Genomic DNA, 25,603 nt, shown 5'->3' with positions numbered 1-25,603 from the left:
TTTATTTCCTTACAGAAACAGGAAAGCTTTCTAAGCAGTATGCTTTTGATTGCTTGTGTAAAAATTAAGGGTGATTGAAGCATCGATTAACTTCCATTCAATTCCATTACTTAAATAGCCTACAACTAGCCTATATGAAGTATTTTACTCTGTGGGTATACTCTAAAAAATGCTGGGTTAAAAACAACCCAAGTTGGGTTGAAAATGGACAAACCCAGCAATTGGGTTGTTTTAACTCAGCGGTAGGGTTAAATGTTTGCCCAACCTGCTGGGTAGTTTTATTTAACTCAACTATTGTTTAAAAATTACTGTATTGCTTAATTAAAATGAACCCAAAGTATGTTGGAAATGAATATTTATTAATGTTCAATTAATAATTATTAAACAATAAAAAATTATTAAATTGCTTATATTAATAAGCTATTAAACTATTAAATTTATATTAATAAAATATTAAAGCTTATTAATAAACATTTACCTTTTGTCTATTATTGTTGCTGCTAGTTGCATCTGGTTTTTAATTTCCCAACTATTTTGGGATCATTTTAAGCTAGCCATATAGCAATTTTTAAACAATAATTGGTTTAAATAAAACTACCCAGCAGGTTGGGCAAACATTTAACCCAACCGCTGGGTTTGTCCATTTTCAACCCAACTTGGGTTGTTTTTTAACCCAGCATTTTTTAGAGTGTAATATAAGCAAAGTAGCCTATATGAGCTGGGTAGATTACAAATTGTAATCAGTTACTGATTACAAATTACATGACAAAAATTGTAGTTAGTAACGTAATCCATTACATTACACATTTAAAGGTACAGTTTGTAAAATTTTTGCAGTAAAATATCCAAAAACCACTAGGCTAGTGTTATATATTTTGTTCAGCTGATTACTAACAATATCTCTAATGTTTTCAACTACTTGTAAATCATGAGAAAATTCCCATTCTAAACAGTGACACGGGGCAGTGCAGTCGCTTGTCAATGACGTCAGTTACCTTTGTTACCGCCTTTACTGACGTAGAAACCACATGACAACAGTGCCGTGGACAAATGCGGAAGTAGAGTCTAGCGTCCAGCAAACCACTAGCTTGCTTCAAGCAGTTCCTTATTTACTTCTTGCACGTTTTATGGTGGATTGTGTTACTTTTTTATGGAACATATTTACTGTTTACCATCTGCCGCTGGTTCTGTCGACAAGGACAGCTCCCGTAAACTCATGACCGGAAAAGCGGAAGCGGCGCCGGCGACTGTGTCATAATAAAAGTCCCGCTGCTCGTGAGGCGTGTGTTGATCAATCGCTCCAGCTCCTCGTTCAGCTCCTGCAACACTCGGTCCTGCGCTACTTCATACTACGGTAACGTTAATAATCGCATCCACGAACATGAGTTCTTCCAGACTCCAATCCCTATTCTTTTGCACCGTCCGTTGATATGGAGACCACATGTCCCAAGTTTCCACTCTAAAACTTTACGTCATCAAACTAGGCCTTTGTTTTGAATAGGCTTCTAGCGACCTCTAGCGGAAAAAAATATCACAAATTGTACCTTTAAGGTAATGTAATCTGACTACTTTTTGATAACTTTTAGATTACTAAACTCAATTTATCACACTGAGTTGAATAGGATAATCTTGTACCATATTGATAAAAAAAAAATACAAAGAAAAAGAAAATGTATTCCATTCTTTATCAACAACATGAAGTATGTTAAATATTACATTACGTCAGGGTTTCCACAGGAGTTTGTGAGTTTAATGAAAAGCTATTACATAGTTAAATCATAAAACAATTAGCATTTAAAATAAATAATTAAAAAAAAAACAATCAAAATAAAACACTTACTAAAAAAGATAAAAATATATATTTTATTTGTTTACCATGTCATGTGACCATTAACTGACATCAGAGAGCTGTGAACTTAATTTATTATTATTATTATTTGATTATTGTCCTAACTTATTAACTTAAAATCTCAGGAGGTTCAGCTGACAAAAATGTTGTGAATTTGTACATTTTAATGTGTCTGAAAGACAGACACTATGGTTAAATGACTCAGAGAGTGATAATTTAAATAATGATTAATAAGTTCATCACTTGATTAGATATGCAGTGCTGCAATGTTGAGAAAACACTTTTTAAAAGTGAAATGATTTCTGTAAATCCAGTGATCAGCTGTGTGGGTCTGTTTTCAGTGATATTCACATGACTAGTGGCTGGTCTGTGTGTGCAATTGAATTCCACAAACTTGGAAGACCTTCTGAACGTATATAAGCACTAGACTTTTTTAGAAAGAACATTTAAAGATAAAAAAATAAAAGTAGTGGGGAGAATCAATGAATTATGAATAATTTATTGCCATTGTGGGAATAATGTAATCATGTAATCAATAAAAAAGTAACTGTAGTCTGATTACGAGTATTTTAAAAATGTAATCTGATTACAAGTAATTTTTTTGTAATTTGATTACGAATGCCAGATTACATGTAATCAAAGCATATATAACTGAAATCACATATGGCTCACAGTGTTTAATTTCACACGTCTTGAACTTTAGAATCACCTCAAAAGCTATAATTTTATTCTTATTTGAGTTTGTGAGATACTATCAATATAAAAAAAATGGGTGAGCTACTTTTTTCAAAATAAGGAGTCTGTATGCCAAACTGCACGAGTGAACAATAAAATAAACAAAAATGCATACATGTAAGGAATTAAAATTAATCAAATTTTAAAACATATTGGGGGGATTTATTCAGAACTTATTGCAAAACCCCTCAGAAACTTTCATTTTTATTTTTAAACATATTTGTGTTTGTTTACAAGACCAGTTGATGGCGCAATTTCATTACTTTGATGTTTTCAGGTTCTGGAGACATTCAAAATCAGCCGAGAAAGCTAGCAACACAAAATTATTATTCTCTAGATTATATTGAACATTCTTAAAGTGTTTTCATCTAATTCAGTCTGTTAGCATACGTTTTAGATATATGAGTAGCCTAGTTGTTTGTAGGCGTGTGTCAGGTAAGATAATTATTCTAAAACGAATTTCTCTATAAATAACATAAATATATGCAGAATTATGTAGTGAGAAGCAACACGTTCTTGTATACATTTTGTTGTTCTTTTGGAGTTGGATGTTTTTAATAAATAATAACAGTCACGAATAACACTGAATCTCGAGGTACCGAATCATTGAATCAAGTGTCGATGAGTGAACCATGATATTTAGCTACTGAGGGGTTGAAAGAATATCGTTTCTTTTTTAATGACAGTTTTATCACTACACAAACGAAAGTAAGTATAAATAAATAGCATTTTATTTAAAAAAAAACCATAAGAACGATCTAAAATGATGGTATTGTTTGTGAATAAAATTATCTTTAGGTTCTAAATTATATAAGCTGAATCATGGCTGCAACAAATCGCCAAGAAACATGAAATTACTAACAAACATCCATGCCTGACTTCACTCGAAAGTTTAAAACGTGTTAGTCAGGGATGCCAGTGACAACGCCATGACGTAAAGAACCTCAGAATCTATTTTGTATCCAGTCTGAAACGGAACGTTCGAAAGAACCGAATCGAAATGAGCCGCACTTCCAATCACTACTGCTCCTGACCCACTCAAACAGCGAGGGGTTCTGCCTTGCGCATGCGCAGTGCTGTGCTCCGTGCGGCGTTCTGCTGAAGGGATGAGGGCAGCGGATTCATGAACAACAGACCCAGATGCTGATGAGAGAAGAGTGGTTAGAAGGCGGGCGAATGGTGTCAGAGAATGCCACGGCAAGAAAAGAATTTCCAGTCATTAACTCTGAGGGAAGGCATAACTGTCTCAGTGACTACGTTCTTTGTTTTTGACTTGAAGTCATAACTGCAGCTAATGCTGCATATCCTGACGTTACAATGCCAGCGGGGCTGAATGCGCAAGGCAGCGGTATACCTATCTCTGATGCGATGGGTAAGTACAAGGTCAATGGCATTCACTGCGACTGCACACCATTATAGTCTCACGGAGGACAATTTACGCTTGTGTTTACGTTCAAATGCGATTAACATTTATTAATCGTAATTATTAGAACAGACTTGCAGTGCACAACAGAGAAATAAGCGTCCCGTAACCTACATTCCTACGTGTCTCGGATGTCCCCAACGAATGTCGATGGAACATTTACTGATAATGTTCATGAAAATACCCAACCATGTATTTGAATGCAATCTAAGATTAAAATGTCTTTTGTTTAGTGATTGAAAATCCTCATATTACATCACCTAGTAGTACCTACATTTATCTGGGTTTCTGGGTTGTGGTAGAGCCTTTGCAGATACTACAGACATCCAAGAGGCCAAATACACTGATTGTTTTGTTTTCCCCCAAAACGAACGTGCCTAAAATAAGACAACGAGTAACAAAATGTTGCCCAAGGGAAGGGCGTGTTGTGCTGTGGCATCTTCCTACTCCATTGTCATTTACAGGATCATTTAAGAGGAGGAAAAGAAAGTCCATCATAGTAACAGTGATGCTCCTAATCGTCTCCATACTCATCCTGGTCTTTGGTCTGGCCGCTACCACCAGGACACAAAACATCACTGTTGGTGGCTACTATCCAGGAGTGATTGTAAGTATGTTGCTAATGTTCATAGTCGTGCGCTGAACAGACTGCAAACCATCTTTTGGTCTATAAATGGGTTTGTGATGTAAAGCACTGTGGGGAGGAAAAGGCCTCATGTTTAATTATTTTCCACTTGGCCCACCATTATGGTGACCATTACCTCATTACTGTAAGGTTGAACTGAGTGAACTCATCCATTAATTATTCAACAGCAAGTATCATTATGTTCAACACTCTTGGAGAAACATGCAAGCTTAAATAATACTCCATAATGTTTTGTACAAGTAACAGGTGTTTTCCTGGTATTCCGCAGGGACCGACTGTTTTGAAATACTATATGCTAGTGGCATGGCTAGATTGCATATATAGCTCTTAACTTGGCCATTGACCACAGCATAAAATAAACTATACTGCTTGGAGAAAGACTAAAGGCTTTGTGGGAACGGGAGATTGTATGTGGGATCGTAATTGAGTGAAGTCATCTACCTTTAAGACTTTGAAATAGGTTCATATTTTACATAGACTTGAATCGTGACAGAGTTTCACCCTGTGATATTTTCAGCTCGGCTTCGGGTCCTTTCTGGGAATCATTGGCGCCCATTTGATAGAGAATAAGAGGCAGATGGTAAGGAGTCTTCCATTACACTGCTCATATTGGATTCTGTGCTTGTGCATTCCATCATCCAATTTACATTTTTAACCAAATTCTTGCAGAAACAAACACATTTTCAAGAATCAACTGCTTGTTTTTAGTAATCATAATGGCAGAAAAGGCTCACAGGTTTGAGCTCGAATAGCAAGACATGTTGCAGGCCTTGTGGTGAGATGCACCCAGAAATAGCTCAGTGTAAGGGGAGTGGGGTGGATGTCCAGGCAGGAATGTTCAGAAGCCATTGCATTGCAGAGGGAATAGGAGGTGCCACAATCCAAATAAAGAATGCATGAGGATGGCATGGCTGGCCAGATCATAGAAACACAGGAACGCTTACTGCTGGATGAGTGCAGGATAAACATTCCTCCAAGCCTTATAGTGGAAGTGGTTAGAGCATATATAGTGAGGTCCAGAATTCAGAGAATTTGAAAAAATCTGGAAATAAACAATGGTTAGTTTTTGAACAATGTAAAACAATAAAGAAGCGTTTTGGCATTTCTGCGCTATTTCTAGGTCACTAATCAAATAAGCAAATTTGTTGAATTGAGCATGTCAAATCCTTTTCTACAGACGGTCATATGTTCTTGTTTCTGTTAAAGCACAAGATGATCTTTGGATCATTGTCAAATCATGCTGGAGAACATGATCATCATGTTTTACCCAGCTGCCTGAGTGCTGAAGTCATTAAAGCAAAAGGCAGACCAACCAAATACTAAGACATTCTGAAATGTATATTTTCTTTTTTTATTCAACTTTTCACTTGTATTGTTACAATGATAACATAAATTGTATATTTCAAATATAAATAATCTTTTGTCACCAAGTCTCATGCTCACAAAAGCTGAATTTATTTGATCAAAAAGACAGTTTGTGCTATATTATTACAATTGAAAGTTTTCTATTTCATTACATTTTAAAATGTAATTTATTCCTGTGATGGCATCATTACATCATTATGCTCAAGAAACATTTCTTATTATTATCAATGTTGAAAATGTTGTCAATGTTAAAGGGTTAGTTCATCCAAAAATAAAAATTCTGTCATTAATTACTCACCCTCATGCCGTTCCACACCCGTAAGACCTTCATTAATCTTCGGAACACAAATTAAGATATTTTAGTTCAAATCCAATGGCTCTGTGAGGCCTCCATAGGGAGCAATGACACTTCCTCTCTCAAGATCCATTAATGTACTAAAAACATATTTCAATCGGTTCATGTGAGTACAGTGGTTCAATACTAATATTAAATCGACGAGAATATTTTTGGAGCACCAAAAAAAAACAAAATAACGACTTATTTAGTGATGGCCGATTTCAAAACACTGCTTCAGGAAGCTTCGGAGCACAAGTGTATCGAATCTGCTGTTCGGAGCGCCAAAGTCACATGATTTTAGCCTTTGGCAGTTTGACACGCGATCTGAATCATGATTCGACACGCTGATTCATTTGTGCTCCGAATCTTCCTGAAGCAGTGTTTTGAAATCAGCCATCACTAAATAAGTCGTTATTTTGTTTTTGTTTTTTGGCTCACCAAAAATATTCTCGAGTTTTCATTTTTGGGTGAATTAACCCTTTAAATGTTCTTGTGGAAACTGATTCATTTTCTCTCAGGATTATTCGATAAACAAAGTTCAAAAGAACAGCATTTATTTGAAATCTTTGTAACATTATAAATGTCTTTACGGTCACTATTGATCAATTCCTTGGTGAATAAAAGTTTAATTTCTTTAAAAATCTATATAAAATGTCTATACATGTTACAAACCTCCCAGTTTGTCTAGGGGTAGAAGCAACAATTATTGTAAATAAAATAAAAATAATAAATAAAACGAAAATGACTGTACACATGTACACACATTAAGAATGAAAACAAAATATTGATAACATAAGAAAAGAACAACGCACACTCTCTCACAGCAAGCAGTTATGCAACTCATTCAAAAAGTTGAGAGCAGAGCAAGACTGCATTGAGTTCTACACATGAACTCACAAGAGAAAATACCCAATAACAATTCTAGATCAGGGAAAAGAAGTGCATTCCCTCAGCACTCCAGCATTGTTTCTCTACTCTGTTATAGTGTTTGGGATCTCTGCAACATGCACTCAGCTGATGAGCATCAGGTGGAACTCAATTAGCAGCCTGCAAATAAGACAGACAGGAAAGAGAGAGAGGGAGAGAGAGGAGAGCACGTACACAACACATAACATGCTCAACAAATACTATCACTCTTCCCAAATCACACATATATTACAAATACGTCCACTAGACATAACACCCCCACCGTTTAGGTTTTTTTTCTTGGCATTTCACAAAATGCCACAAAGAAAAACAAAAGTCACACCACATGTACAACACATCATACCACAATTTTCTTACCAGTACATAGACCACAGCATTTTCAGATTGCCAGGCAAGTTAAGTTAAGGGGGCTTTGTGATCATAAGTAGAACCACACTACCTCCATAACGTCACAGCAGGCCTACAAGAACATCCCGCACAAATTCTGCCAAGAAGAATTTGCATGTTGGACAAAGAAGGACTTCATACACTCTGAAATGTCTTGACTTGTAAATAACCAGTAGGTGACGTTTGCAGGTACATGTTTTTGGACTTGAAAATGGTGCACAGTAGGTAAAACTGTGTGATTCACTATTGTGACATCCGACATCCGCCCGGGATTCATTTGGGGGAAAAAATTTCTAAGAGAGAATTAATTTTTTTGTAAGATGGATTGATTTAGATTATATCAAGAATAACACTCAAAATGCCATTGTTTATTATTCAGATAAGGGCAATTAAATGTGTTTAGTTGTCCTGTATTATACAAAGCTACAAGATAGACGCCTCTGCAAAGTGCTTTAGATTACAGGCAGAATTGAGCGACTTGTATCTAAATGGCTGGTTGTGAAAAGGCAGTGAAATCAGTGAAGTTAAGTGGCAAAAAGAAATAATCCAATCAGACCACACTATCTCCATGTCCTGTAATTGACACATCTTCCCAAGATCTTACACAAACCATTTCAAGCTGTATCTATAAAGAAATCGTACGTAGTAGTAGTAGTGCCCAGATGTGAATGCACGTGCATTGATCTACTGCAGCAGGTGAATATGTTGACACTGCTATTCTGCTTACAGCTGGTGGCCTCCATTGTCTTCATCAGCTTCGGTGTGGTGGCGGCCTTCTGTTGTGCTATAGTGGATGGCGTTTTTGCTGCAAGACATATAGTAAGTGCTTCCACACCATGTTAATGTAAAATGCATTTCTTTAGATAAAGCTCTGTCATGGCATACTGCTGTTGTTGTTTTAAAGGACCTCAGACCTCTATATGCTGGCCGATGTGAATATTACTCCAGTGGGACTGCGTTTGATTTAGATGTGAGTCGCCAACCTGAGAGAAGTGCTTTCACCAGCTTACAGGCCTCTGAATTTGAGGGTTATGTACTAGTATGGTGGCATCCCATTTTGAAAACACATCTGTCTTGCAGGTCCACTGTCAAACTGCATCTCGGGTCTCCTGTAACCTGCGTGTGAAGAGCAACACCTGCTACTGCTGTGACCTTTACAACTGTGGCAAGTATGTGTGTGTGAGCGAGTCCCATCTGGATACATCCCTTCTAGAATATTTTCTGCAAACAGGCGGATCTGAAAAACAACAACTATGCTTTGTTTTACCTTGTTTAAGTTCTGGTTTATATTTGCTTGTATGGTGTGTGCTTCTATCCCTGAAATTCAGCTCTGTTCGAAAGAACGTTTGTGTTTATTTATGTTTCAGAGAGCATCCTCTTATGGGACTTCAGAATAAAGATGTTTTGAAAAAATTTAGGAAATCCTCCATGATTTGGAAGTAGGTCTTTCCACTTTCAGCCCCTCAATGACATTGACAGCCCATTCTTTGTTGTTGTTAAACTACTAAGTGTGGCTGCATACGGTCGCTGTACTTTATGTACAGTTACTTTACTGATGAAATGAAAGGAACTAAGATTTAGCGTTCTTTGGTTCCTGTTTCCCAGGTGAGGAGAGACAGTAATAATTTAGGTTTACGTGTAAACGTGTCTTTGACGACAGTGAGCTTAAATAAGGAGACTGGATATATTTATCCATTTCATGCTCTTCTTAAGAGTGATGTGCACTGGTATGCAGATGGTTTTGTTCTATTGTTTTGCATGAATCGCTGTCATGCTTTACCTCTTTTGTTGCTCTGCCTGTCACCAATATGTGTCTTATTTCTTTTATGAATCTCTCTTGCTAAAATACGTTTCTTCTCCTCACCATCTCAGTCGAGTGGAACTACGAGGAGGATACCATGAGTACACAGAGGTGCGGAGCTGCCAGGATGTTGTGCACCTGTACCACCTGTTGTGGTCTGCTACTATCCTCAACATTGTAGCTCTGTTTCTGGGCATCATCACCGCCGCAGTGCTGGGGGGCTTCAAGGACATGGTGAGATTGAAATGCAGTGCAAATAACTTATATACACTATATGGACAAAAGTATTGGGACACAACACTTAATTATTGAATTCTGATTTTTCAATCAGACCAACTGCCAAAGGTGGATAAAATCAAGCACCTAGCCATACAGTCTGCATTTGAAAACAATTGTGGAAAAAAGTGGGTTGTTCTGAAGAGCTCAGTGAATTCAACTGTGGTGCTGTGATAGGATGCCACCTTTGCAATAAGTCAGTTTGTGAAATTTTGCTAGAAATTCCAACTGCAAGTGTTTATTGGAAAATGGAAGCGTTTAGGAACAGCAGCAACTCAGCCACTAAGCGAAAGACCACACAAAGTGACAGAGTGGGGTCACTGAGTGCTGAGGTGCATAAAAGTCACCAACGCTCTGCTGATTCTATAGCTGAAGAGTTCCAAACTTCCACTGGCATTTATATCAGCACAAAAACTGAGGTGGGAGCTTCATGGAATGGGTTTCATGGCAGAACAACCAATCCTCACATCACTTAGAGTGGTGTGAAAAAGTGCTTGCCCCCTTCCTGATTTTTTTTTTTTTTTTTGCATGTTTGTCACACTTTAATATTTAAATTTGTTTGATAATCTGAAACATTAATGAAAGATGACATAAGTTAACACAACATGCAGTTTTTAAATGAAGGTTTTTATTATGAAAGGAAAACAAAATCCAAACCCACATGGCCCTGTGTGGAAAGAGTGCTTGCCCCCTAAACCCAACAACTGCAATCAAGCGTTTGCAATAACTTGCAATGAGTCTGTTAAAGCGCTGTGGAGGAATTTTGACCCACTCATCTTTGCAGAATTGTTATAATTCAGCCACATTGGAGAGTTTTCTAGCATGAACCAGCTTTTTAAGGTCATGCCACAGCATCTCAATAGGATTGAGGTCAGGACTTTGACTAGACCACTCCAAAGTCTTCATTTTGTTTTTCTTCAGCCACTCAGAGGTGGACTTGCTGGTGTGTTTTGGATCATTGTCCTGCACAGAACCCAAGTTCGCTTCAGCTTGAGGTCACGAACAGATGGCTGGACATTGTCCTTCAGGATTTTTTGGTAGACAGCAGAATTCATGGTTCCGTTTATCACAGCAAGTCTTCCAGGTCCTGAAGCAGCAAAACAGCCCCAGACCATCACACTACCACCACCATATTTTACTGTTGGTATGATGTTCTTTTTTTATAAAATGCTGTGTTACTTTTACGCCAGACATAATGGGACACACACCAGTCAAAAAGTTAAACTTTTGTCTTGTCAGTCAACAGAGTATTTTTTCAAAAGTCTTGGGGATCATCAATATGTTTTCTGGCAAAACTGAGACGAGCCTTTGTGTTCTTTTTGCTCAGTAGTGGTTTTCATTTTGGAACTCTGCCATACAGGCCATTTTCAGCACTTTTTCACACAGGGCCATGTGAGTTTGGATTTTGTTTTCCCTTCATAATAAAAACCTTCATTTAAAAACTGCATGTTGTGTTTACCTGTGTTAACTTTGATTCATATTTAAATTTGTTTGATGATCTGAAACATTAAAGTGTGACAAACATGTAAAAAAATAAAAATTTAAACCCAAGCATCAGATGGACTGGAGTGGTGTAAAGCATGCCGTCACTGGACTCTGAAGCGGTTGAAATGGTGTTCTTTGGAGTGATGAATCACACTTCTCTGTTTGGCAATCTGATGGATGAGTCTGGGTTTGGCAGATGCCAAGACATTTTGGACAATGCTATGCTTCCAACTTTGTGGGAACAGTTTGGGGAAGGCTCTTGTCTGCTCTTACTGTGCCCCAGTGCACAAAGCAAGGTCCATAAAGACTTGATTGGATGAGTTTGGTGTGGAAGAACTTGACTGGCAAAAACAGAGCCCTGACCTCAACCCCATCCAACACTTTTGGGATAAACTGGAACGGAGCTTGCGAGCCAGGCCTTCTCGTCCAACATAAGTACCTGACCTCACAAATGCTCTACTGAATGGGCAAACATTCCCACAAAAACACTCAAAAAATCTTGTGAAAAGCCAGAAGAGTGGAAGCCGTTATAGCTGCAAAGGGGGGACCAACTCCATATTAATGTCTATGTATTTAGAATGCGACGTCATTAAAATCCCTGTTGTTGTAATACTTTTTTCCATACAATATAGATGCAGTTTGTATGATTTCTGAGAACCTGTGACATTCATTGGGTTTTTTTCTTTTTTGAAGATGCCTACAGCAGCACCAGATTCCTGTGAGCCAGAACCTCTCCCTGTTCCTCCACCCCCAGAACCTCCTGGCCCCACCACCTCCAACAACTCTTTTTACAACACTGCCCCCTGCTTACCTCCATACACTGCCTATGACTTTCAGGTATTCGCCCACTTAGTGTGTGTGTGTAAATATATATATATATAATTATGCCGGTCAATTAAAAGATTCAATTGACTGACAGCAGTGTTATTTTAAGTGTATATAATAAATGTATATAATATTTTTTTAAAGGAATAGTTCACCCAAAAATGAAAAAAAAAAAAATTCTCAGGTGGAAAAAAAGTACACTTCTATAATGTACTTAAAGTGCTCTATTTTCACACACTAATTTTATACTTAATATACTAACATTTCTTCTTTAGTACTTCTTAAGATCATCTTAAGAACATCTAAGTGTACTCAACTGCTATTTTGAGACACCATGAAATATGAACTAAAATATGCTTTTAATATACCATTTCTGTATTTAAAAAATTTATTTAGATATCACTTATAGTACATTTGAACCCATAGTGTACTACAAGTGGTAACTAAATAAATTTTTTAAATACAGATATAGTATATTAAAAGCACATTTTAGTTCGCGAAAATAGTTAGTGTGCGAAAATAGAGCACTTTAAGTACATTATAGAAGTGTACTTTTTTTCACCTGGGTTACTCACCCTCATGTCGTTCTAAACCCATAAGATTTTTGTTCATCTGAAAAAAAATGAAGATATTTGAAAGGATTTCATGTGGATTAGTTTTACTATCTCTTTTTATGAACTTTTGAAGCATCAAAGTAGTTGTGTGGACTGTCAGTAGAGGGACAGAAATCTCTCAGATTTCATCAAAAAAATCTTTATTTGTGTTTCAAAGATGAACGAAAGGTTTGGAATGACATAAGGGTGAGTAATTAATGACTAACCCTTTAATTTTTATTTATTAGTTTTAGTTTATTAAGTTATTTTAGTTCTTCCGCTTTAACTAAATGAAAATGAGAAATGGTGCCTTGCCAACTAGCTGAAATAAAAATTTTTTTTAAATATTTTATTTTAGCTAATGTTTATTTTAAGAAATGACATTTTTAAATGGTTTTAGTTGACGATAATGACCCTGAGAGATTATTCTTTATATGTTTTGAGTGTGTATGCTATGAACATGTCTGCTATTGTGTCTTTACAGGGTGCCAGCTTGTTTCCTGACTCTTCAGGTATGTCTGATGATTCCCAGTCTGGAGCTAGTCACATGTGGCCAAATATGATCCCACCTCGTTATTCTCCTCCTTATTACCAACCTGATGAGAAGCCCCCACCATACAGCCCCTAAGGGACCAGTCTGAGGAAGACATTTTCCTATCAAGAGAGAACTGGCTTTGGGCATTTTTGGATCATTGAACAATCATTGTTCTGAATGAACAACCTTTGCAGAAGAGGCTGACCTGTGCAACAGGTTAAGTATAGAGAGACTACAGCATTAACCACAGCCATTCATCACCATACAGCAGATGTAATATGCAACATTAAACCATGACATGATTCGCTCAAGTCAACAAACCTGATGTGGAAAATATTCATGTTATAAAGCCTCAATCCATGAGGACTATAACAACTGGCCTGACTATGAGATCAAGACTGTTCACAGATAAGCCTTAAAATGTGTGTCCGTTTCCAGTACAGCTTCACCTGGTTTGCCACCTCTTCCTGTTATAGGTAACCTCTGTGGGTTTCCTACTTGTGATTCCTCTGCGTAAATCCATAATGTGAACTTCTCCCTTCCAAAGTGGCACAAAGTGTTTTGCGTCGCCTCTGCGTCTCTTATCTTGCAATTGATTTGCACTTTATTGTCTTCAGAATTTACACAGTTCTACGTAATTACTTGAGTTATTTGTAACTGTTTCGGGCAGCTAGATTGCAAAAACTGTACATACATTTAGGCTGAATCTTACATTTTGTCCTGAGTGCTTCATTAGGATCAAAGATCTAACCTGTAATGTGTGGTGTTTCTTTTGCATTGTCAAGCACACAGTCGTCACAAATTCAAATAATCTTTTGTGACAAAAATATATTTTGCTTGATTTATGCACAGTAATAAGCTCTTACAAGAATGTGAGGACTTTCAAAACCTGTACATCTCACATTCATCTGCCATTTTGTGTTGCCATTGTGTTTCTGTCTAGACATGACAGGACTTACCGAATGTAAAAAAGGAGTTATCATTATATAACCTTACATGAATTTTAACACTTAATTGTTCACTACGTAATAACAGAAAGTCTCTCCATATTGCAAATATGATATGTGTGTGCGTGTGCAATGCTGTACATGTTGTACATAAACCGAACAATCAAACCGCCTTCTCCTAACAACAAAGTTGAGTCTTAAGACTTGTAGTGATCTCCCTTTTTATCCAGTTGTGTGTTCACTGTGAGTGTCAAGTCTATACGCTGTATTTTACATACAAAAACACTGTCATTTACTGAAGTGAGTAGAGATATTACAACAATTTTATGACTTACTGGTTGATGTTAAAGTGCAACTGGTGAATATACTACAGCCACATGCTATAAAGTAAGATCTTTGCCTCAATCCTTCATTTTTGATCACATTCATGTTACATGAAAGCATTGTTTACCTTTGGTGTTAAAATCTTAAAATTAAAGACTGATAGTTCAGCTCAGTATTAAATATAAAATGTATATCTGGAATGGCCTTTTTTTTTTGCTTCATTAACACACATGCATTTCCAAATATGTCCACCGGCATTTGACCGTCGAATTCATTTTCTCCCGCATCATGTGGAGCCTTCACATTACAGATTCTAATCATGAACTGATGCGTCATAATATGTTCGTCGTCAAGATCCACTCTGATATAATAGAGAGGCAGGAATGCTCATATCAATGACTGGTGGTATCATACTGGAAAATACTAATCACTTTCATGATGCTCTTGGAAATAAAAGAAATACATGTGTATGTTCTTCAAAGTTTTATTTCATTCAATATCACACTAAGACCTAATAATAAATAGTTTCCAAAAGGGAAGAAACTGTTAAAATGAAGGTCTTTAGTACTATTATGTACATGATTATGGTGTTAGAGCACTACTTCTGACTGAAGGAATCTCATTGTATTCACAGATTCTTCTCACAGCCCACAAAGCTAATTAATTATAAAACTATGCTGAAAAAATAATTGTAAAAATGATATACATGTATATACAAAATAAAAAGAGAGGTCCTTTGTATTACCGACGTTACCCTTAGATTACCCTGGACATTTCGGTATCTTGTTTCTCTAGACATGCCCGGACGAGGGATGAATATTTCTCTTCAATACTCTTAATGTATTATAAATAAACAACCTCAAAACATAACTAATGGACAGATGACATAAACATTTTATATATTTACTCCATCCTTCTTAAAAGCGGCCGACAATCATCAAAAACTATAAATACAAACATTCAAACCAGTTCTTATCGCATGACCAGAACCTGCCATTAACATTGATCTATCTAGTGCCAAACAATTATTAAAAACTACAATATGCCAACAAGAAAATTAAAACAATGTTAGCGTCTCTTTCACCGTTTACTGATTTCACTGTTATGTTTGATTTTGGAATTTATGTAACACTCCGAAAAAGCATTTACACATTAAAGTTACATATTTGTAAAAAATAAACTGCAACAGTTTGTACTTGATCCCTACAAATTACATCCAACATGGTTGTACTGTGCAGAACAGAAAATATTAAAAGGTCAGCTCTACACAGATCTAATGTAGCTGTACATAAAATATGTATTATCTACTTTGTCATATTATCTGATGAAGCATTATTAAGATTTAATAATGGACTGTGAAACTGAACTGTAATCCAGCACTAAGTAACAAATGTTTCTAAATATACATTAAAGCACCTTGAAACAATTTTCCATTTTCAGTTCATGGATACTGGAGTTGAGTCTTCAATCAAATGGTCCACAGAACCTGCGCCTCAAATTTAAACACTAACAAATGAACAAGGCACCTGAGCCAGAGGAGTGAACGAGCACGCTCAGTACGTCTCTGGTATAACAAACTCAAATTCGTTCGTGGTTTCAGCATTTATTTGGTCGACAGGCCGTTGTCCTGATCGAACGTGAGCCATCGGCCTGTTTTGTGCTTCGGATTCTACAAAGATGTCATCCCAGCTCAGTGCTTTGTTTTGGCTAGATGGAAGTGGCTGGTTGGTAAAGTGCTCCTTGTCGGGGTTTACATGTTGGACAATCCCATCTTCATTAATCACCGGAATCCCCCCCGACTCCTCGGACACAAAGGAATAAGGTTTGAACTGCAACGTTTTACAAGGCAGCAGACGATACAAGTTGTTGCAAGAGTCATCTTTCTCTTTCCTTCCCGAAGGATCTTGGTTGTGCATTTGCTTGCAGTGGGTGGACAATATCTGATAATTGAGAAACATTTCATTGCACAGTAAACACTGGTACCGTCTTTCGCCTGTGTGTGTGATTTCGTGTTTGGTTCTGTACTCGGCCAGGGCGAAAACCTTGTTGCAGTAATGGCACGGATACTTTCGTTCCCACGAGTGAGTGTTAAAGTGCCGCCTGAGGCTCGTCAGGCACACATAGGGACGCTTGCACACAATGCACACGTAAAAGGTCTTTCCGTCCATGATGAGTTCATAGTGATCCTCCTGATCCAGCTTTGATTTTTTCTTTCTTTGAGGCGAGTTATTATTGGCCATGTTGGGAGAACCGTGTGGCATTTGCGATTTCCCACCAGGAGCCATTCCCTCCCCCGCATCGTCTTTTACTGGAACGATGTCGTAGGTGTTTTCACCAATATTGGCATATACTTTACAACCCGGCGATAGCGAATCGATTTCCGAGGCTTTGTCTAACGTTATCGTCTTTTTCGCAGACATAGCTGGGACCATGTTTATTTCAGGTATTGGTCCATTATTGGTGCTATACATTGGCCTTACATCCGACAGTCTGATTTTTCCAGGATGATCGGGCGAGTGCTCAAGAAGGACCTTTTTCTTTTGGACACCAAGTATTTCGTTGTTGTCTAAAGGTAGTGAGGTGCTGTGAGGATCTGAAGGGAGGCTGTTCACACAAGCTGGGGTTGTGGGCTCACTGTGTGAGCTCGTTTTTACTGGTGAAGTGAGAATACTGCTACTGGTTTCTGGGTTTGAGAGGAGCACGACGTCTGGTTGGGGCTCAAGGTTATTTTGAAGAGATGTATTGATTTCAGAAGGAAGCTTGTCGTTACTTACTTGGGCTACTGAATCTTCAGAGGCGATTCCTTCCTCGTTTGTGACTTTTTGTTTTTTAGCCTCTGGTCCTCCTTCGGTGTCGCTAACATCTGATATCTTGTTCTTTTGAGCTTGCGGGGCCTCTGTTTTCGAGACAAAAAGAATATCATCGTCCGAGTCCACTTCCTTTTCTGCATTACCACCTGCCATGTTGAACTCTTCAGCAGACAGCGAGAACGTCTCGGTAATGATCGGCATATCCTCGGCTATGGTCTCATTTTTCTCAGAGGAATTGACGCTGTTGTTGTCACTTTCTTTGGACAGGCCGGGTAATCCCTTGACTTGTGCGAGTGGCGTTCCTAAATTGGCTATGAACGTCACGCCCAAAACTTGACCAGCGCTGATGAGATCCTCAAGTCTGTCAGATCGAACCCTGTAGATTCTTGAAGTGTATATGTAGTTCAAGATCACATCGAAGATGTCTGCCTTGAGGAAGTTCAGCTCTACAACTTTTCCAGCAACTGAGAGAAGTTGTCGGAAATAGGTACTCGAGGCAGACAGCACACATTTGTGGGCCTTGAACTTGCGGTCTTGCACGACTATGGTGATGTCACAGAATTTACCGCTGTGTCGCTCATCATTGATGGACTTCAACAGTGATGCTGGGTACTGAGTGTCCGCTGCAGATATTAGCTTTAGTTTCGACATGCCTGTGAGGAAAAGAGTATAATAAAATACTTTAATAAGATTTAGCATTAATAACAACAACAAATTAAATCTATTATAAAACATGTTAAAATGTAACTAACAATGCAAATGCTGTCAATTATGCAAGAGATACTCTCAGACACATTCTAGCAATGACAAATAAATCATATTTTCATATCATATTTTTGTTATGTCGTTCTACACATGCTTGAAAAGTTCAATACAACTTAATTTGTTTCTAAATTCACGGCTATAGAATGTGAAAGCTGTAGCACGAGAACCAAAGGCACGCTAGCTGGCTAATTGTACAGCAACAAAGACAGGCATAAAGACGTGCCGCTTGAAAAGTAACATAAAACTAGTGCTCTTGACTAGTTTTACGTGATTAAACAAAATATTGTTTCTGTGAGCCCACAGCTTTTTGATGATAGCACTCAGAACTGGTATGGCACCGGTGGGTAGCGGTCAGTGTGAAAACAAAAACAAATGGCTCGATTCAACCCTCCTTCCTGGTTTGGCGGCAGCGCGCGGCCTATCTGACTATATGATGCAGAACAACGCGCATGCAGGTTAAATAAGATGAATTAAAGTTTTAATCAACTACAATCTCGGGATTGAATTCTCAAAATCGTATACCTGCAAAGCGACCCGTTAAAATCCACGATTCCCTTTGCTGAGAAACAATAATGACAGCGATAACGTGAGTCGGTTGCCGTGGACAACACAACGGAGCTCGAGATCCTTGTGTGTGAGATGAACGAGTCTCGCGCTTGCGCCTCCAACAGCCGACAGGAGTCGCGCACTAATGTCTGTCACAACATACGTGTGATGAATGTTAATGAGGCCAGGCAGGAAGATTTCTTCTTAAACTTTACTTGTATTTGCACAAGCACAAATAAACAAAGGCACTTAGAGAACAAATATGTGACCAAAGAGCACAAAACCAGTCATAAGGGTCAGTTTTTTGAAATTGAGATTTATACATCATCTGAATGCTGAATAAATAAGCTTTCCATTGATGAATGGTTTGATAGGATAGGACCATATTTGGCCGAGATACATCTCTGGAATTTGAGGGTGCAAAATAAATTAAAATAGGCCTATTGAGAAAATCACCTTTAAATTTGTGTAAATTAAGTCTTTAGCAATGCATATCCACTCACATATTTACGGTAGTAAATTTACAAAATATCTTCATGGAACATGATCTTTACTTAATATCCTAATGATTTTTGTCATAAAAGAAAAATCAATAATTTTGACCCATACAGTTGCCTATTGCTACAAATATACCTGTGTGATTTATGACTGGTTTTGTGGTCCAGGGTCACATATATGATGCAGATATATAGAGAAGATAGATTAAAAATATATGCAAATTAGGGCAAATTACAAAGATTTAGTTTTACATTGTTGTTTCAGTTTATTTGTTTTTATATTTGAAAAGGTTTCCATATTTTTTTCAGGTTACTAGTCTCATTTTGTAAATAAAATAACTAATAAGGTGTATATTTACAGTTTTGAGTCTGTATAAAAGTGCATTATATAATAAAATAATCACACTATTATTATTATAACTGAAAATTATAAAGTTCTCTATTGACAAGACATAGTATACAATAGGTTTACATATGTGTAAACATTTTATTACAGTATTATTAACAGTCTCATAGTTGCTACGGCTGTAGATAAGAAGGGTTGTCAGATGGGTACGTTTGCATCAGGGTTATATCTCAGTAAATATCAGCTTTTGAGTCAAAAGTCCAAATTATAAAAATGCTTATTCTGTCTAGCATTTATTAAAATAATTTTATGCAAACAAAGTGAACCAGTGAACACGATAAAACAACATAGATATACATTCAGCAAGCTGTCAGGTGCTTAAAAAGCAAATTCACGAAAATAATTTTTTCATAGGCTTTTCCAATATGTTCAATAACAGATTTGAGTGCCATTTTGTCCAAATACGCACCTTCCGGGTCTCCAGGGGGCGATATTGCGCGTGTCTTGTCACAATGAGTCATTCTTCAGAATAGAAGAATTTAACGTAGCGGAAACGTAAACACAAGCAGAGCAGACACAAGTAGTAGTAGTTCAACGATACTAGTAAACATTTTGGTCCCATGATCCTCGTTTAAGTTGTTACAGCTTTCGTGGTGAGTCTCAACATAATCGTAATTTGTATAAATGGTTATTTTTGTATCAGTAGACACAAGAACTCGAAATCGCAGTACGCTAATCTAGCTAGATAAGCTTTGCTAATGGTGAACTGCGACATGACAACAAAATGTAATTAACACGACGTTTTTGACCTAACAGTATAAAAGAAAGTCATTAAATTAACAAGTAAATAAGATTATAGTAATGCCTGAGCTGGACGTCAAATATTCAGGCCCTGTGAGCCCGAAGAGACGCCGACACAGCCGCTCCAGCAGCCGCTCACCCGACCGAGGACTGAAGAACCACAGATACGAGCATGAAGACGAGCACAAATCGCGATACACCGATAAAGAGAGGAACAAAAACCGGTTCCGATTTGGCAATTCTCGCAGTCGCTCGAGGTCAAGGGAAAGAGATCGGATAAATTGGACAGATCAGAGAGACAGAGAACACGGTGCTGGATCAAGGTCTGATTACTATGAGAAGAGAGACGATGCCCAACGACAGAGACAAGACGCCTTCATCGCGAGGTTAGACGCATGTTCTCTACACTTGCGCAAGTCATTTTTTTGTTGTTGTAATATACAAAGTTTGTGGCATTTCTGTTTTCTCTGTCAAGGCGTCTGCAGGAACGTGAGAGAATTGGTGAAGTGGGATGTCCTGAGGTCTGGGGATATTCTCCAAGAGTCAGAGAACCTGAGTGAGTACCACATATATCCTTACTGTCTGTACTGTTAAATATCTGTGTTATGAGGCATAATAGGGGTCGAGTCAATCAAATGACGATACAATATATCAATACAACACAATTTAGATATTTTTTAGATGCACCTTTATTTTGACACTCATGTTAGCCACATTTGCACTTCTGCATTGTCACTTAGATGTCATCAAATATTTAAAAGTGCCCTAGAATCAGAATTTGAATTTACCTCAGCATAGTTAAATAACAAGAGTTCAGTACATGGAAAAGACATACAGTGAGTTTCAAACTCCATTGTTTCCTCCTCCTTATGTAAATCTCAGTTGTTTAAAAGACTTCCGGAAAACACTCGGATCTCAACATAACACCGACTGTTACGTAACAGCGGGGATCATTAATATGTATGACCCCAATATTTGCATAATGCCAGCCCATTCGACGCATTAGACAAGGAAAGGCAGTATTAACGTCTGGATCTGCACAGGTGAATCATCAGACTAGGTAAGCAAGCAAGAACAACAGCGAAAAATGGCAGATGGAGCAATAATAACTGACATGATCCATGATAACTTGATATTTTTAGTGATATTTGTAAACTGTCTTTCTAAATGTTTCATTAGCATGTTGCTAATGTACTGTTAAATGTGGTTAAAGTTACCATCGTTTCTTACTGTATTCACGGAGACAAGAGCTGTCGCTATTTTCATTTTTAAACACTTGCAGTCTGTATAATTCATAAACACAACTTCATTGTTTATAAATCTCTCCAACAGTGTAGCATTAGCCGTTAGCCACAGAGCACAGCCTCAAACTCACACAGAATCAAAAGTAACCATCTAAATAAATACTTTACTCACATAATCCGAAGCATGCATACAGCATGCATGACGAACATCTTGTAAAGTTCCATTTGAGGGTTATATAAGCTGTGTGAACTTTGTAAATGCACTGTAATATAGTCGAGAGCTCGTGTGGCAGAGGGAACGCATCTCTTAAAGGGGCCGTGCTGAAAAAATTAGTGCATAGTTAATGATGCCCCAAAATAGGCAGTTAAAAAAATTAACTAAAAACAATCTATGGGATATTTTGAGCTGAAACTTCAGACACATTCAGGGGACACCTTAGACTTATATTACATCTTGTAAAAAAACAATCTAGGGCACCTTTAATACATTTTCCCAACTTTTTATTTTTTATTTTATTTTTTTATTTTAGATGTATCGTTCTCTATATAAATGTATTTTTTTTTCACTACTAGACTAATTCATCTTGTTTATTTATTTATATATTATTTAAAAACTCTTTTTGGGGGATGTCCCGATTGGGACTTGCAGTTTTCAGAGAGTTCAGTTATTTTTATCTTATATTTTGGTTGCATTGCTGAGTTGATAAAAATGTAACTGGTTAGATAAAATAATAGGTACATAATATTGCAATATCGATGTATTGATTAAAAAAGCCCCTCATCAAATCAAATCAAATCACATTGCCTTTAAAGTGTCTTTCCATATGACCTTGAGCCATGAAAGAAATTTTAACTGTACTTGTGCAATGACAATAGCAAGAATTTCCTAAAATCCACTTTAGAAAATCGATATTTGAAATTTGTGAATTGATGCAAATCGGTAGAATGTAGAATCGCAATTCATACTGTATGTGAATTGATTTCCCCCCACCCCTAATATAGTCATCATATACTCCATGTGCTTAAACATTTTCATCTGATCTCTTGTAATAGCTCAGACGAACACACTCCTGTTGAAGAGGACGTGAAGAACAGCAGCTCTGATTCAAGTTCAGAGGGTAAATGATTCTTTAACATCTCAGTTCCTGGTCATGTTTACCAAACATGACCTGGAAGTTGTTGAATAAATAATCTAAATAACTGATTTCATGCCTACAGAGGAAAAGAAGAAAAAGAAAAAGAAGAAGAAGAAGAAATCAAAGAAGAAGAAAAACAGAAAGCACTCAGAGGACAGCGAGTCAGAAAGTGATTCTGAAGGTTTGGGGCACTAATGTTTGTTCTTAAACATGCATTATGCTTATTATATGTAAGGTGATTATATGAAATGTTTACTTGCTTGTTTTGCAGAAGAGATGAAAAAGAAGAAAAAAAAGAAGAAAAATAAAAAGTGAGAATCTTGTTTTCATCTATAGTAAGTGTATATTGAATCAGCAAGGCTTGAATCTTTTTGTAAAGTATCCTGATTTTGTCCTCGCAGGAAGAAGTCAAAGAAGAAGAAGGCGAAGAAGAATCTTAAGGAGTCCAGTAGCTCTAGCAGTGAACATTCAGAGGAGGAAGAAGAGGATGTCAATGAAATCTCATGGGTGGAGAAGACTGGTGTTGGAGAACATGTTGTTGGACCTGAAGCTCCTCTCACTCACCTGTCCCAAGATGATAAACCTTTAGAGTAAGCAAATGATTCCCCCTCCACTCTGTTGCTTATTTATAACAGTCACTGGTTTTAAATCATTTTTGATCCTGTATCTTGAACCGAATATTTCTGCCTTATCATTTTTTTCTATAGTTTTGGCCACGCTTTGCTACCAGGTGAAGGTGCGGCTATGGCAGAGTTTGTCAAAGCAGGAAAACGTATTCCGAGAAGAGGTGAAATCGGCTTGACTAGTGATGAGATTGCAGAGTTTGAGAAATCTGGCTTTGTCATGAGTGGAAGCAGGTACAAAGCTTTTATACATTTATGCACCATACACTATTGTCCAATAGTTTGGGGTCAGTTTTTTTGAAAGAAATTAATGCTTTTATTAAGCAAGGACTCATTCACTTGATCAAAAGTGTACATATATTTATAATGTTACAAAATATTTCTATTTCAAATGAATTTGTTCTTTTGAACGTTCATTTTTCATACAAGGCATGTATGTACTTGTGTAACAAGTTATTATGAACATTATAAAACATTGATAATAATAAGAAATGTTTCTTATATGAGAACATCAGCATATTAGAATGATTTCTGAAGGATCATGTGACACTGAAGACTGGAGTAATAATGCTGAAAATGTTTTTAAAAATGTTATAGTTGTAAACTTTTGAATGGTAGTTCACTTTTGAACTGTTATAATAGGCATTGTAGGTTTATCATGCACATTTTTATGCCCTCAGACATCGGCGTATGGAGGCTGTGCGTCTGAGAAAGGAAAACCAGATCTACAGTGCTGATGAGAAGAGAGCGCTTGCATCCTTTAACCAAGAGGAAAGGAGAAAGAGGGAGAGCAAAATCCTTTCCAGCTTCAGGGAAATGGTGTACAGAAAAACTAAAGGCAAAGATGAGAAGTAGACTGTCCTGCAGAATTATGTTTTCAGTTTTCGTTTGTCCTTTTTCTGTTTTAAAAGGAAGAAGACAGCTTAAAACATGACTGAGACAGATTTTACTGAAATATGTGTTTGTATACATTTTTCTCTGCTTGGACATCCTCCTGTACAATACACAGTGAGAGGCTTGTGAACAAATTGTTGTGTACATTTTTTTTAATTAGTAGAACTCAATTAATTTCCTAATGCAATACCCTTCATGTGATTTTGCATCTAAATAAACAATGGTCATGTGATCCACTGCCATGCTGGAACTTTAATTAACTATGAGAATTTACCCCTTCTGTAGTTATAACCCCGTGTTAACCTTGTGAGGTTAGATAAACCGTAGACTTTGTTTTTAAGTTCTGTACTTTGAATCTCTAATTGCTGGAACTTTCAACAATATTCATTTCTTTCTTTTTTTAAGAAATGCTTTGTTTAAATTAAGTACATGCAGTTTAGATGGCAACATAGGAAGTAATCCTATAAAATGCTGGATTTTTACATTCCGAGATCAGTTATTTGTACAAGTCACAAACTCCTGCTCTATGGGAAATATCCCTGTATTATTATTTGACCAATGATTTTTGATAACTTTTCCAGTCGTGAGTTACTGGATAAGGATTTTTAAAAATTGGCTTTATCTGAGATTGCATTTACAAATAGCAATATCAACACAATGAGAATGTTTAGAGCTGAAATGCATTCACAATAGTAATTTTCATGATTTTGAAAATATCCATTTCCATGACTTTTCCGGGCCTGGAAATCACAATTATCTGACTGTAAGAGCCACCAAGAGTGCTGTAAGCATAATGGTTTGGTAAAGAGTATGTAATGTGTACTTTATTACTTCTTACTTCAATTGTCTCCACTGGACTTCTAAATGGATGTAAAAAGCACACAAGATTCTCTTTACAAAATAAGTGTTATTACTAAAGTACAATTTGTCTGCTTATTGTATAACATACTATATTATGTCTACTGATGCTCCATTTGAAGCTGTCAAAGGATTTGGTTTCACTTAATTTTACAGTGTGCACTTTTAGTGTACTTACCAAGAGCATACTGAATAATATAAGGTAACTACATGGGTTAAGATTAAGTTTATGGGTAGGTTCAGGACTAGTACCTAGTTATTACCCAGTAATTGTAATTATTACACTAAGTAGTATATAGTATGTATATGCAAAATAGGACTATAAAGTGCTACCAAGGATTCGGTGCAGCCTGGATATTACATAATCATATTACAACCCGTTTATGCACATTATGTGTACTTTGTATAATATCAAGTATTCTGTAGATCCATTTAAATTGATCGATTATAATCATTTTAAGCACTTTTTGTAGACGAGTATATGTACAATGAACAATGTATTTATCTGCCTCTGTAAAAACTGCAGGGATTGGACCAAGCACTTTATATTACCCATCATTAATCTTGAGTACATGATAAAGTGATAAGTTATTTAATTAAATGTTTTTAATGTGCTGCTTGAATTCTG

The 25,603-nt window shown here is 36.9% G+C and overlaps 3 protein-coding genes across 4 annotated transcripts; 2 read left to right on the top strand and 1 right to left on the bottom strand.

Moving 5' to 3' along the window:
- The first annotated feature begins 3,781 nt into the window (after window positions 1-3,781).
- tmem255a (transmembrane protein 255A) lies at window positions 3,782-13,277 on the top strand. Its single transcript, XM_067375070.1, has 10 exons — window positions 3,782-3,956; window positions 4,472-4,614; window positions 5,171-5,233; window positions 8,399-8,488; window positions 8,574-8,639; window positions 8,750-8,838; window positions 9,037-9,108; window positions 9,542-9,704; window positions 11,925-12,068; window positions 13,134-13,277. The coding sequence occupies exons 1-10, from the start codon at window positions 3,902-3,904 to the stop codon at window positions 13,275-13,277; spliced, it is 1,029 nt and encodes a 342-aa protein (XP_067231171.1). The 5' UTR covers window positions 3,782-3,901.
- Window positions 13,278-14,853: 1,576 nt separating this feature from the next.
- On the bottom strand, window positions 14,854-20,025 carry zbtb33 (zinc finger and BTB domain containing 33). 2 transcript variants are annotated; one of them, XM_067387406.1, is made up of 2 exons: window positions 19,889-20,025; window positions 14,854-17,918 (listed from the first exon to the last, which is right to left on the bottom strand). In XM_067387406.1, exons 1-2 carry the CDS (start codon window positions 19,938-19,940, stop codon window positions 16,009-16,011), a joined length of 1,962 nt encoding a protein of 653 aa, XP_067243507.1. In that variant the 5' UTR covers window positions 19,941-20,025; the 3' UTR covers window positions 14,854-16,008. The 2 variants fall into 2 exon arrangements, with proteins under 2 accessions (XP_067243507.1, XP_067243513.1); XM_067387412.1 differs by lacking the exon at window positions 19,889-20,025 and adding an exon at window positions 18,553-18,743 and having other exon boundaries at window positions 14,855-17,918.
- nkap (NFKB activating protein) lies at window positions 19,965-24,449 on the top strand. The gene is made up of 8 exons (XM_067387424.1): window positions 19,965-20,606; window positions 20,696-20,776; window positions 22,518-22,582; window positions 22,683-22,781; window positions 22,872-22,911; window positions 23,002-23,190; window positions 23,308-23,457; window positions 23,904-24,449. The coding sequence occupies exons 1-8, from the start codon at window positions 20,281-20,283 to the stop codon at window positions 24,076-24,078; spliced, it is 1,125 nt and encodes a 374-aa protein (XP_067243525.1). The 5' UTR covers window positions 19,965-20,280; the 3' UTR covers window positions 24,079-24,449.
- The last annotated feature ends 1,154 nt before the right edge of the window (window positions 24,450-25,603 follow it).

This window comes from Chanodichthys erythropterus, chromosome 1 (genome assembly GCF_024489055.1).
Source record: "Chanodichthys erythropterus isolate Z2021 chromosome 1, ASM2448905v1, whole genome shotgun sequence".
Taxonomy (NCBI): domain Eukaryota; kingdom Metazoa; phylum Chordata; class Actinopteri; order Cypriniformes; family Xenocyprididae; genus Chanodichthys; species Chanodichthys erythropterus.
This window is presented reverse-complemented; position numbering and strand designations above follow the sequence as displayed.

What these genes read in the sequence shown, in the direction of transcription:
- nkap (XM_067387424.1), top strand. Translation starts at nt 20,281, where the DNA reads ATGCCTGAGCTGGACGTCAAATATTCAGGCCCTGTGAGCCCGAAGAGA. An exon ending in AAAAAGAAGAAAAATAAAAA is followed by an intron (nt 22,912 to 23,001) that starts GTGAGAATCTTG and finishes TTGTCCTCGCAG; the next exon opens with GAAGAAGTCAAAGAAGAAGA. An exon ending in CAAGATGATAAACCTTTAGA is followed by an intron (nt 23,191 to 23,307) that starts GTAAGCAAATGA and finishes TTTTTTCTATAG; the next exon opens with TTTTGGCCACGCTTTGCTAC.
- zbtb33 (XM_067387406.1), bottom strand. Translation starts at nt 19,940, where the DNA reads ATGACTCATTGTGACAAGACACGCGCAATATCGCCCCCTGGAGACCCG. An exon ending in GCCCCCTGGAGACCCGGAAG is followed by an intron (nt 17,919 to 19,888) that starts GTGCGTATTTGG and finishes TTTTCCTCACAG; the next exon opens with GCATGTCGAAACTAAAGCTA.
- tmem255a (XM_067375070.1), top strand. Translation starts at nt 3,902, where the DNA reads ATGCCAGCGGGGCTGAATGCGCAAGGCAGCGGTATACCTATCTCTGAT. An exon ending in TAGAGAATAAGAGGCAGATG is followed by an intron (nt 5,234 to 8,398) that starts GTAAGGAGTCTT and finishes TTCTGCTTACAG; the next exon opens with CTGGTGGCCTCCATTGTCTT. An exon ending in AAATCCTCCATGATTTGGAA is followed by an intron (nt 9,109 to 9,541) that starts GTAGGTCTTTCC and finishes TCACCATCTCAG; the next exon opens with TCGAGTGGAACTACGAGGAG.